Source organism: Lagenorhynchus albirostris, chromosome 15, assembly GCF_949774975.1.
Source record: "Lagenorhynchus albirostris chromosome 15, mLagAlb1.1, whole genome shotgun sequence".
Taxonomy (NCBI): Eukaryota; Metazoa; Chordata; class Mammalia; order Artiodactyla; family Delphinidae; genus Lagenorhynchus; species Lagenorhynchus albirostris.
This window is the reverse complement of record NC_083109.1, coordinates 71,642,548-71,655,071: the sequence shown is the minus strand read 5'-3', so window position 1 is coordinate 71,655,071 and position 12,524 is coordinate 71,642,548. Positions and strand designations below refer to the sequence as shown.

The following is a 12,524-nucleotide window of genomic DNA, read 5'->3' as shown; positions in this document are numbered from 1 at the left end:
CCATTTGAGGAAAAAAAAAAAAGCGTTTATATATGTTTGTTTATTTGCGCATAAATTATTCCTGGAAGGCTGCACAAGAAAGTGGTAACTATGGTGACCTCTGAGGAGGCTGCTGTGAGGCAGGGGAGGGCAGGAAGAGGATTTATTTTGTACCATGTGCATATGTTACCTACTCAAAAGAATACACTAAAATAATATCTTTTTTTAGATAAAGGCAACCATTAGGTTTCCTCTGAGGTTCTCCAGGATAAGAAAGGAGGAGGCAGGACGAAGGGAGACACCGTCCAGGAGCGGGTGGGTTTGGGGAGAGGCAGACCTGGGCCTGCAGTAAAAGGAGGGGCGAGCTGGGCAAGAAGCCCAGCCCTGCTTCCTGCACTGCTTTCTTCTCCTGGGGTTTAGCTCAGGCCCAGCAGCTCACCTCTAGAAAGCCTTGTTGCACGAAGGCAAGGATGAGGCTGGAGTTCCAGCCAGTCGCGGGGGAAAATACAGACAGTTCTGAGCCCTGGTTTGTCCAGAGGTGGAAAGGCTTTTCATCCATCCATTAAGCCAATAAGTATTTATTGAATACTTATTCTATACTCTGGTGCTAGGGCTATGACCAAGGTCAATGATCTCTGGCTTTACAGGCTTGTAGGGGAGACAGACAAATACACAGACAACTCCAGTGCAGTCAGACTGATGTGGTGACAGGGGATGGTCAGAAAACTCAGGTTCACTTCCCAGGGGAAGTGTCGTCTCAGCTGTGACCTGGAAGATGAGGAGGAATTACTGGGTCAAGTTGGGGCAAGAGTGTCCTAGGCAGAGGTGTGTGCAAAGGCTGGGGTGTGCTGAGGAAGGGAAGCTCAGGAAAACCCGAGGTGGGTAGGTAGACAAGAGTGTCGCAGATCAGGGTAAGAAGTTCAAAATAACACAGGAGGCAAGGGAAGCCACTGGAGGGTTTTAAGTAGTGGATCCACGTGTTCTGGTCTGTTCTCGCTGGGGGAAGAGGGAATAGAGATCAAGCAGTCCATAGGTCGTTGCAATAAGCCAGGTGAGACATAGGGCTGGCTTGAATGAAGGGGGGCAGGGCGGCACTGGAGGGGAAGGGAAGTGGATGGATTTGAGATTTAGGTTGGAGATGAGCCAACAGGTCTTTTTTTTTTTTTTTTTTTTTTTTGACCGCACGTGCCATGAGGGATCTTAGTTCCCTGGCCAGGGATCGAACCCGCGCCCCCTGCAATGGAGGCATGGAGTGTTAACCACTGGACCTCCAGGGAGGTCCTAGACAACAGGTCTTGATTATGGGTTTGTCAGGAGAGAAATAGGGAGGGGTTTGAAACGATTCCTAGGTTTTTGTGTTGAGCAGAGCATCTAGAGGAATAGTGAGCCCATTTGCTGCGATGGAAAAAAGGCGCAGGTTTGAGATAGGAGAATCAAGAGCTCCATTTGGGATCTATTGAGTTTGAGATGTTTTTGGACATACAGAGCCATGAAGCAGGAAGTTGGGTAGGGGAGTCTGGAGGAGAGGAGAGGGCTGGGCTGGAAATATACATTTGTGAGTCATCAGCGTATAGATGGTATTTAAAGCCATGCGACTGGATGAGATCACCTAGGGAGAGAGGGTATAGATAGAAAAGAGAAGGTCCAAGCCTGAGCAGCTCAGAGGAGGAGGAGTCGAGAAAACTGATGAGTGTGGCCCCCATGCCTGGAGGCAGGATGCTGACAGACAGAACCAACCATTAGATGACAGAAGTAAAAAGACAGAAGTGATCTTTAGATGTGGCAAGTTATGGGGTCATTGGCAGACCTGGCCAAAGTGGCTTCAGTGCAGTGGGAGGGACAAAGCCAGGTCTGAAGGGTTTGAAGAATACACTAAAGGTGAGGGAGCGATGACAGCAAGTGTAGACAGCCCCTTAGGGATTGTCTGTCTATACTCTGAACGATGTGCATCCCTGAGTTCTCTCCCCTGTGGTCCCCGCAGGCAGAGACCAGGCCCTGGTGATTTCTATCTAAGCCATAAATGGAGCCCAGCACATAACAGGAGCTCAATACATTTATTTAATGGTTGGATGAATAAATGAATGGATAATTCACTGCTTGTGTCCAAAGGGCCTTTTCTTTTTTTTGGAAAAGGGGAATTTATTTATTAAAGAAAAGTCATCTGCAAGTTCTACTTAAGTTAGTACCCTTGACGTTAACACTTTGGATTGAAACATGCCATCTTTCAAATAACAAATGGACTCTACAAGCAGCGCTTACAGGTCAATCCAAGTAGCGTTTCAAGAGCCCAGAGGGACACTGGAGGAAGGTGACCCCTTCCCGGGGTGACGACCTTGTCTGTAAACACTGTCAGAGGCTAGAGGCACGGCTGAGCGCGCTGCCGCCACAGAGGTTTTTCAGCAGGAAGATCCAAGCGCGAGTGTGGCCTGGGTGCCCAACACCCAGGGTGGGGCCCCCTCCGGCCCGCCCTTCTCCGCTCCCCAGCCCAGGGCACCCCGGGGTCTGCCCGCTCTTCCCAGCCCTCGGCTGGGAAGTAAGAGGCCGCCCTCCTGGACCCCGCGGCTGGAGCACGCGGCCTACGTGCAGTTCAGGGTCTGGAAAATGCGGGAGATCTGCAGCATGACTGGGCCCGTCTTGGCATCGTTCATCCACTGGGTGCTGTTCAGCGGGTTCTCGAGCATGTCTTCAAATGTCAGTAAGATTTTAGGGTTGGTCAGGCCCAGCTGCACCACGGGGTTATCCAGGATGGCCTGAAACAGAGGGCTGTCGCAAAGGGCCTTTTCTGGTAGAGAGGACAGCAGTGTTCTTTTGAGGCAACAGAGGAAACTACCAAATCTACTCCAAAGGCTAAAGGCTCTGGACCCCTTCTCCCAGGACCCCGTCTCCCAGCTAAGCCCCCAAGGGCAGCTGCATGCAGACTTGGGGAGAGGGCCCTGGGCCAGAGCCAGGAACCAGGTTGAGTCCCTGCTGCCCTTCACATGCCTGCGTCATTGGGTAAATCACTTCCTCTTTCTTAGAAGAGATAAGTGTAGGGAAAAGAGGCCCACAGGAGCCAGTCCTGCAGGAGGCCCCATAGATGTTAGTCTGTCTCCTCTTTTCCCCCCTTTTTTTCTTTTTGCGCCTTTTCCTTGTTTAGGAAGCAGAAGCTGACCCTGACAAGTACCTCCCAGGGTTGCTGTGAGGAGAATGGTTGGGTAGTCCCTGAGGATCAGAAAGATGAGGGGTACGAATCCAGTGGAGGAAGGAGCCTCCTTCCACAGGACAGAGGACCTCATACACGCCACAGACACATGCCTGGTGTGGGGCATGTCATGGAACTGGGACTGTCAGAGGCTGCTGAATAGGCAACTGTGTAATAAAACCAAGGAGACTCTGAAGTGTCCTTGGGCTTGGGTGGGGCGGGACACATGTGTGACAGACAGGCCCACCTTCCAATCAGAAGGGAGCTAATTCTTAGCCCCTGGTTGGGGGGGGCAAGAGGAGTGAAAGTGGCTGTTGGGAAGTGACAAATAAGGGAAAAGCAGAAACTAGAAAGGGTAAATGGGATGGCCCTTGGGGGAGCCCACCCAGAGAGGGGTAGCCTGTGAAGGCTCTGTGCATGACCAAGAGACCTGCCCCGAGATGGGCCGGGGGACTTCCTCTGACAACCCCCATGCCTGCAATATCTTTCCCTGCAGCACCTGATACAACCTGATGGGATGAGGCGGGAGGGCCTGGAGTCTGGGAGCTGTGCCTTCCTTGGGCAAGAACAGGGAAACAAGCAGGCAGGCATAGACACTGCTGCCACCTAGTGGAAATGCCTGTTATTTGTCTAGGTTGCTAACCCCAGGGTTGTCCTCAGCTGAGCACTACGAGACAGAGTTTGGGCATGGGGGAGACCCCTGTGCCCCTGCATTTGAGGACACGAGGCAGGGGGTAGGCTCAGGGAGGAGGATACATGCCATTGGGAAGTGTGTGTTGCCCACATCACTTTGCCCATCTATATGCCTTGTCTCCCTCTTCTATAAGATGAGGGCAGCAGTACCTACCTCATAGGATTTTATGATGGTTAAATGAGTCAGTCCATTTAAAGTACTTGGCATAGTAGCAAGTGCTCAATAAATGCTATCTGTGGTCAATCCAAGGGGTAAGTGGAGATGTTTAGGCCTGTCCCCCCTCCCCCCGCAAATCCACTATGCCTGCTATACGAATGCAGCTTTCCTTAGTCCCGGCTTTCAGCAAGATTGCCCAACCAAGTCCCCCTATCTGTAAATCCTGGGGCTTCCACTGTTATTGTTCTATCATCAGCATCAGCCCAAAGGCTCTGTGGGTCCCAATCCCTTCCCTTTGGATTCGGAGGCTTGGGGGGAAGGATTCCAGATCCTAGCACTTTCTCTCTCCCCTCACCCTAGAGTGTGTGATCAGAATGGCTCTGGGCGGTGACATCACAGAGCCCTCACCCCATCACTGGAGTGGAAGGGTGATGAGGCCGTGGCAGTGGGCGCAGGTGTGGATGTGGCTGGCTGGGCTGGGGACCGTAGAATCAGGTGGGAAGCTGTCCTGGGAACAGTGGGAAGGAGGAAGGCTGGGGTGTGGGGTTCCTGCCCCTGAGAGGCTGGGAGGCCAAGCCTGGGCTTTTCTCTTTGCTCTCCATGCTTCTCTCCCATCCTCCCTGCTTGGCGTGGGTCCTCTCATGGAGAGCTCAGCTGACCCTCAAGAAGTTCCTGGAACAAAATCAAGGCCCTCCACAGCTGTACTAGGGCTCTGTGGCCTGGCCAGGCCCTGGGTCTGCCTCAGCCTCTTGGGTGGGGGGCACGGGTCTGTTTGGCTCTTTCATAGACTTTGCTCTGGGTCCCCAGCACCCATCCTGGAGAATGCCAAGGCCTTGGCCCAGGGAGCAGAGTCTCCACTCTTCCTAGACAGACCTGACTTCTTTGATTACCCAGACTCGGACCAAGCCAGGCTCCTGGCCCTGGCCCAGTTCATTGGAGAGAGACCTGTCATCTTTGTTAACTCAGGTATGACCCAGCTTGAGAAGGGGCTGCCCTCCTTGACGGGGCCTGGAGGACAGCTGCCCTTGGCCCTTCGGTTGGAGGTGAGTCCAGGGCCCCTGTCTCAACCTCACTGTCTAGCAGGTTCCGACTCCAGGCTCTTCCATCACATCCTGGTGGGCGCTCTGGTGGTGGCCTTCATCTTCCTGCTTTTCCAGTTCTGCACACACATGTAAGGCCTGTCCCCCTCCCCAAGCCCCGCCCACCTCAACCTTCCTTGGGAGAGGCTGAAGGACCCAAAGCCCAGGGAGGCGGCGGTGGCGTGACCTCCCACCTCTGATCTCCACACCCAATAGGAGCTGTGAGAAAGGGGCCTAAAAAGCCGGACGGACGAGGGCCCTGGACTCTGCCCTGAGTGCCCATACCCGCCCTCCTCTCCTGCTGATGAATAAAAGTCCTTGCTTCTTTCTCCCTGACTGCTCAGCGACCCAGCCCGGGGGTCCTGCCCCGTCCTGCGGTCAACCAGTCAATCAACCAGTCATCGTGCTTTCTATCCCCAGGCGCCTGCTCCCTTCCCAGCCCCAAAGAACTGGGTGAAGAGGGCCTTGGTGGCGTTCACGCAGATCGTCTTTATTAGCGGTCTGTAAAGCACCTCCCAGGGTCCCCCGACCCCAGACTGGAGGAAGCCTTGAGAGGTCTGTAGCACCAGGGACATGCCAGGGCCCGAGGGCAAGATGTGCAGCCTAATGGGGAAGGGACCAGGCGGCCCCCCACCTGCCCCCGGGGTTGCTCAGCACTGGGAAGGCTGCGGGGTAGCAACCACCTCCCTCCCCCGACACCCACAAACGAGTTTGCATTTGGACGAATTAATAAAATAAATAAGATTCCTCAGGCTGGCCTCCCCTGGAGAGGAGCAGTGGGGACAGCCAGCCCTGAGCGAGCCCACGGGCATTAGATAGGGTGTCCCCTCCCTCCCAGGTGACAGGGAGTTGAGAGGAGTTTGCAGCAGGGGGGCTGGCATGGCCTTGGCAGCAGGGCCTCCCCGACAATTCTGTGAGTCCTGGTCCCCTCAGGCTCCCCACAGCCTTGAGCCCTAAGCGGTTGGGAAGGGGTGCGTCTTCTTCCTCTTCCTTCGCTTCTCCAGGGCCCAGGGGAGGTGATGGAGACAGGGGCTAGGCAGGAGGGGGTCGACCCTCGCTCGGTTCAGGCACTGTAGGGAGAGGTCCCCTCTCCCTGCCTTCCAACTCACCTGGTCCCAGCCCTCAGCCCCTGAGGGGACATGTCCCCACCCCTTCGGAGTCCATGTGTCAGTTCCCGGGGGCTGTCAGGGCAAGAGGCCACTGGCTCCTCCCCCCACCCAGCAGCCCCAGAGCCCTGTCCCCACGGCGTAGGGGTGGGGTGGGGAGGGCCCCCGGCCCCCGGCCCCACCCTCAGTCCTGGGTCTGACAGGGGGAGGGCGGCCGGGAGCCCCGGGGCCGGAAGAGGCGGCAGGCCCCGCGGCAGATGAGGAAGAACCAGTAGAGCTGCGGGGCTAGGAGCAGCGCGGCGCCCAGGTTGACGTGGGCCGGGATGGCGAGCGGCACGGCGAGCAGGGGCAGGCCCGCGTGCCGCCCGTAGGCCCAGTACAGGTAGGGGAAGAGCAGCACCCGGCAGCAGAGGAAGCTGAGCAGCATCAGGGCCCCGTTCACCTTGTGCAGCAGCGTGTGCTGCTGCTTGTACTGCGGGCGGGGCGGGCAGACAGGGGCGGGGTGAGGGGCGGGGCGCCTCCGGCCACGCCCCCGGCTCAGCCCCCGGGCCACCTCCCCCCTCGGCCCACCTCCCTGCCTCGCCTTCCTCGGACAGGGGCCAGGTTAGGGGCTCCACTCTCCTCCACCCGCCCCCCTCCGCCCTGACGCCTCCCCTATACCCCGCCTTATAGCCCCGACTCTTCACCTGTCCTTTAAAGCATCTCCAATCGGTCCCTAAAAGTGCCCGCCCTTCCCCGGTCCTCCTGTCACGCTCAGAACCCTCAGCGCCCCTCTCACCTGGATGAGGATCTTGCCAAGGCAGACGAAGGGGGTGCTGACCTCTGCCATCAGCAAGCAGCCTAGAAAGAAATCTCCCTTGCCTTGACGCCACACCTGAGAGGAGAGGAAGGAAACAGCCTGCCCTGAGCCTGGGTTCCTGGGCAGCACCTGCCCCCCCCAACCCCGTCACTTTTGGGGATGCTTCACTCTGAAAGTCTGAGCACAGGTGAACAGTAGCTGAGCTGGGAGCACTAACTCACCGTATTCCTCCAACCATCCTGCAGGTGAGATGGTATTCCTGATACTACAGATGAGGAAACTGAGTCTCAGAGGCAGTGGTGTGTAACCACAGCTCCAAAGCACCACAGCTGGGTGCGATCCACCCTCTTGCTGTTTGGGGCTGGGCTGGAGCTCATTAACCCCTCCATGGGGCCCTCCACCCTGGGCCTGCCCTGCTGCTGGGACCTGGACCCAGGGCTTCCTAGGCTCCTGCAGTGCTGGCATGAGCAGGACACGGGGCCCTGGCTCTCAGCGGCCCCACTCACCACGGACAGTGGGAAGCACACGAGCACCATGACAGCATGGTGGAGCACCATGAGGAACTCCTTGTGCAGGTAGCCACGTGCCGCGGCCCAGGTGCTGCCCGGGGCTCTGGTCCCCGCTTCATCCCCTCCGTGCCCCTTGACCTGGTGCTTGTGCCAGTGACAGAGGAACATGGCGTAGATGTCATAGATGAAGTAGGGCACCGCAAATTGCGTGTAGGCAGAGGAAAGCCAGTGTCTGTCGGGCAGAGAGAAAGGGGGGTCAAGGAGGGAAGGGGATGGGCAGGGCAGTTGCCAGGTGCCGGGGTCCATGCTGGACGCATCACGGGAATCAGATCTCAGGTGATATTCGTAACAACCCTGAGACGGAAGTGGACTCTCAAGTTACAAGGGTAGAGGGTGAAAAACTTGCCCAAGGTCACACTATCACACAGCTGGTAAGTAGTAGGGCTGGGATTCAAACACCGACTGACCTGAGGACCCACCCAGGATTCATATTCATTCATTCACATTCTCCCTCTCTCTCTCTCTCTCTCTCTCTCTCTCTCTCTCTCTGCAATATGGTGGGAGAAAAAGGAAGAGAGACCAGAAGACAGCCACAGACCTGAGGGCCGAGATAGAGTGAGAAAACAAGCCAGACCAGATCTGAGAAACAGCTGAGATCAGGACGAATTACAGCAGAAGAGTAATTCTGGGAGTGGTGGGGAGAGAGCATATTGGCTGACAACAATTGACTGCTTATTACATGCGGGCACTATTCTAATATTCTAAATCTTTTACATGCACAAACGTATTTACTCCCCACAGAAAGCCTATAAAAAGTAGGTATGGTTGTCACCCCATTTTACAGGTGAGAGAGGCTAGGTAACCTGACCAAGGGATCAACATGAGAAGTCTGGCTCCACAGCTCTCCCTCTCAGCCCTGCTGTCCCCTAGAAGATTCGAGACAGGGGTCCCAGACAGGCCGCACTGGGGAGTTGGTGGTGCTGTCAGCGGTGTTTGCTCTGCTTGAATGTGGCCCCATCTCTTGTTTTTTCAGGTACAGCCAAGCATTATGGAGAAAACGCTGAGCAAAAGGAGTCAAGAGCAGAGAAAGTTCCATGCACTTAGTGAGTAAACAAAAATGAAAAGTGCATGAATACGCAACATTGCATTTTTCTTCTCGAGTCAGCACTTGAAGCACCTTCTCTTAAATCTGTAGTCCTGTGACAGGTCCGAGGTGGGGTGGGAGGTCGAAGAGGCAGGCCCAGGGGAACTCGCCCAGCTCGGTGGAGGGATGAAAGCAAAGTCAGCCAGAAGGGACGCAAATATGAGGACAAAATAAGAGCAGCTGCTGAAGGGAGAAGTGGAGTGAGACCTGAGGGCAGGGCAGCTGAGGACCAGGGGTGAGATGGAAACAGAAGGTGAACCCTGGGGAAGGCTGGCCTGGAAGGGGACAGGCAGCCCACTCTAGCAGGGATGATTTCAGGAAAAGAGAAGCAGAGACCCATGCTGGAGTGTGTGACCAAGAGGGAGAGAGAGAGGAGAGGAAGCAGTGGCCCAGGTTAGAGACGAAGGGCAGGAAGGTGGAAAGGGGTCCCACTGGCCCAAGAGAAGTTAGAGCAGAGAGTGGCCTGGAGAGTCAGCCACAGCAGACACGGTGACACCACTAGCTTGTGGGGCTCCAGGACCTCCAGGCCCTGGGCTCCAGTGTGCAGGGTTAAACCCATTCCCACCCTCTTCAGCAATTAGGTGCTCAGAGGTAGGAACAGCTGTTGCCCCTGGATTAACCCTGATCCTTCCCACCCACCTGAGGATTAAGCGGGGAGGGACAAGAACAGACTGGGTGGGGCGGGGGAGAAAATGTAAGAACTGAAAAGTGACCTCTGTAAGAAGGCGAGAGAAGGGAATGTGTGGGGATCCAGGCTCATCTTGGACCCAGGGGTGGGAATGGGGGGAGAGGACAAGAGGAAGCCAAGTCCCCGGGGTGGGGGTCTGAAGAAAGAGTTTAGCATCCACTCTGTGTGGCCAGAACTGCTCTAGGCGTTAGACACACACAAGTCAATTCCTCCTCGCAGCAGCCCTTCCAGGGAGGGATGGACCTCAGTCCACAGATGAAGGAACTCGAGGGAGACAGGGAATGTCTCTAGGTTGGGGCATCCAGACAATGTCCCTGGGGCTCAGCGTCACCAGAGGAGGGAACAGGACCAGAAGTTAAGCGTGGGGCGTCATCAGCACCCTCACCGGCAACTCTGCGGCGGCGGCCCGTGGGTCAACTAGAGCTGCCCGTCAGCACCACGGACAGGGCCCCTCTCCTCCCTCCTCCTGCTCTACCTCTCAGGCCTGGGGTTTTGGCAAGCGCCAGGCACTGCAGCAGCTCCCAGTGCCAAATTTTGGCCTCTTCACCCTCCACTCCCCACCCCACTGCCTAACCACTGGTGGCCTTGTTTGTGTCATCTGTCCCTCTCATGCATAGAGCTGGAGCTGGACACCTGGATTCTGGGGGGAGGGGAGGGGTGAGCCCGACATGAGTAGAGAAGCACCCCAGTTGGGTGCTGATTGGAAATGGGGTCCGAGGGGTGAAAGGGTGGGAGGAGGTACGGGAGGAAACAACCTTCAGAACCTACTATGATCCGAGAGGCCGGGAAGCCTAGGAGCTGCTTTGAGAATCCTTTTTGCTCCCCGCTCCCTCTCCTCCTGGTTCTGACCTTTAAGGACAGGATGTGGATAAATTTATCCCTGGGTGTTGAGTTGCAGCTACTGCAGTTGACTTGCTCAGGCTCAAGTTAAGGGCTTGGGGACCACTGAAGGAGCCCCCTAGATGACCTGGGGTACTCAGGGGTCACACACACACACAGGCTGCTGGAACGGGGGCTAAGGTGGTCTCATGGCACTTACTGGTCATCTATGATGTGCTTGCAGGAGGTGGAGACGATGTAGCCAGCTGTGGAGGCCATGACGGCTTGGACAGAGGACACTAGCCTAGGGAGGAAGAGGGAGCAGCAGTAGAGGCAGGAGACGCGCCCCTCGGTTCCTCCTCCTTACTGACCGGTTTCTGCACTTCTTGGGTGCTCCCTGCCCGTCTTTCCCCAAGGCTGCCTTGCCCGGGACTCAGCCACACCACCTCAGGCTCCTGGACTGGCCCGGCTGCTACTCCTCGGCTCACCCATTCCTCACAGGACACTGAGTTGCCTTCCTCCAGGAGGACACGAGGGAGGTCATCGTGAGGTGAGAAGCTGCTGAGCACGAGTGGCTGATGACAAGGTGTCCCTTCCAGGGAAGTGGGGGGCACAGCGCACGATGGCACGGGGAAGCCCACGGGCCTGTTCTGGCACTGCCAGCTGCCCAGTCATGGTGCCGGTTATCCCACGGCCCCTCGGTTGCCTCTGATTCCCCCGGTCACTTTCCCGCGCTCTCATTGCGTGCCACCACGCTCCCCTCCCCAACTCTGGCCCGGATTCCAGGGTGTGCAGAGTTCCACTGTTCACTCCTCTGTCCCTCATTCCCCCAAACACATGCCCCAAATAATACACAGCTCTGTGCCCCTTGCCTTGCTCTCTAATATCCTATAGGGATGTTTTAGTCACAGGCCGGACCTGTTTTGGAGGGTGGGAGGGTGAATGGGAAAGGGAGGGAGAGCAGTCTGAATACTAGTAGACCAGATGGCTGGGCTTGGATGCGGTCTCCCGGGACAGCGAGTAAGGCAGCGAGGAGAGAGGGAAGCTTGGAGGTAGAGCCCACCGACCACTTCAGGAGCCCCCAGTCCCCACCGGGCCAAGGGTCCATTCCATCCCCATAGAGCCTGGGGCGGCGGGGAAGGGATGCAGTTTACCTGGCTGAGACAATGACCGCGTCGGCCTCCCCCCAGCGCAGCTGGGGCAGCCGCTGGAGCGTGTTCTTGGAGAGCAGGAAGAGTCCGGGGAACACCACCCCTCCAGCCACCATTGGGGTCAGCATGGTGCTCAGGCCTCGGGCAGGGAGCCGAGCGAGCGGCCGAGAAGGGACAGGGAGGCCGAGCTGAAGGGAGTTAGAGGTGGAGAAGGGACGCCAAGCCGGGGAAGGAGAGAGAGAAAGAGAAAGGGGCACAAAGGGGACAGGGCAGGGACGGGATGGGGCTGTCGAGTCAGACCAGAGGACCCGAGAAAGGGAGTTAGATGAGACTGGGGAAATGGGGAGAGACCGGGGACAGGGAGGACCCGAGAAAGGGAGCAGGAGAAAGCCAGCCAGAGGGTTGGGAGAGAGCCGAGGAGGGGAGGACCGGGTGAGAGGACAGAGGGAGGGGGTACAGGACGAGGAGGATGCGGATGGGGGAGGGGAGGGAGAGAGGCAGGTGGGGGGGGGCTTACGTGGAGAGGCTGGGAGGGCCCGAGGAGGCGGGGTGGGAGGTGGGGGGTGGGACTGTGGTGCCAGCTCTGAAAGGGAGGGAGGGGAGACAGAGGAGCAGCCGGGCAAGTGGTCAGCGGTCAGCACGGCTCTCCCGCCTCTCGCTGCCGCCACAGTCCCCGCGGCCCGGCCGGGAGGCTGTACGGGGCATTATGGAGAGTTCGTGCCCAGCCCCCTGCCCCCTCGGTGGGGAGGGGGAGGGGGACGGGAAGTCGCCGGCTCGGGGAGGGCGGGGGAGGGGGAGGGAAATGATGGCACCGACCAGACACCAAGAAACCGGACCTGCAGCAGCATCTCCCCATGCAGCTCTGAACCACAGCGGCGGCTGCGACAGAGGTGGGGGGAAGCGGAGAAAGAGGGAGGGGGAGGCCCTTAAAGAGACAGCCGCTGCGGCAGGCACAGGGGCCTGCCTGGGAGGGTCGGCCTGGGAGGGCCAGGGGAGGGTCGTCTCTCCTCTTGGGGAGGGAGGTGGCCTGGGGCTCCTTGGCCAGCTGGGAGGAGGCCCTGGGCCCCCAGATGGGCCTGACCCCGTTTCCCACCAGTACTTTGCAAATGCCTGCCATTTCCTCCTCTGCCGAGGCATCTCAACATGTGTCCCTCAGCGGCCTTGGGGTCCCAGCTTAGGGGCACCCACCCCGGCAGAGAGAAAGAGGATTCCCTGGGGG

At 57.6% G+C, this 12,524-nt stretch overlaps 2 protein-coding genes across 2 annotated transcripts; one reads left to right on the top strand and one right to left on the bottom strand.

Moving 5' to 3' along the window:
* Nucleotides 1–4,441: 4,441 nt before the first annotated feature.
* C15H16orf92 (chromosome 15 C16orf92 homolog) lies at nt 4,442–5,327 on the top strand. The gene is made up of 4 exons (XM_060123968.1): nt 4,442–4,505; nt 4,818–4,976; nt 5,094–5,181; nt 5,306–5,327. The coding sequence occupies exons 1-4, from the start codon at nt 4,442–4,444 to the stop codon at nt 5,325–5,327; spliced, it is 333 nt and encodes a 110-aa protein (XP_059979951.1).
* A 1,052-nt stretch (nt 5,328–6,379) lies between these two features.
* TLCD3B (TLC domain containing 3B) lies at nt 6,380–11,433 on the bottom strand. The gene is made up of 5 exons (XM_060123967.1): nt 11,309–11,433; nt 10,375–10,458; nt 7,501–7,735; nt 6,974–7,069; nt 6,380–6,667 (listed from the first exon to the last, which is right to left on the bottom strand). The coding sequence occupies exons 1-5, from the start codon at nt 11,431–11,433 to the stop codon at nt 6,380–6,382; spliced, it is 828 nt and encodes a 275-aa protein (XP_059979950.1).
* Nucleotides 11,434–12,524: the final 1,091 nt, after the last annotated feature.

Coding starts and splice junctions, on each gene's coding strand:
- C15H16orf92 (XM_060123968.1), top strand. CDS start 4,442: ATGAGGCCGTGGCAGTGGGCGCAGGTGTGGATGTGGCTGGCTGGGCTG. Junction 4,506..4,817: donor GCTGGGGACCGTAGAATCAG/GTGGGAAGCTGT, acceptor CTGGGTCCCCAG/CACCCATCCTGGAGAATGCC. Junction 5,182..5,305: donor TTCCAGTTCTGCACACACAT/GTAAGGCCTGTC, acceptor CACACCCAATAG/GAGCTGTGAGAAAGGGGCCT.
- TLCD3B (XM_060123967.1), bottom strand. CDS start 11,433: ATGCTGACCCCAATGGTGGCTGGAGGGGTGGTGTTCCCCGGACTCTTC. Junction 10,459..11,308: donor GCGGTCATTGTCTCAGCCAG/GTAAACTGCATC, acceptor CTTCCTCCCTAG/GCTAGTGTCCTCTGTCCAAG. Junction 7,070..7,500: donor TGTGCTTCCCACTGTCCGTG/GTGAGTGGGGCC, acceptor CTCTCCTCTCAG/GTGTGGCGTCAAGGCAAGGG.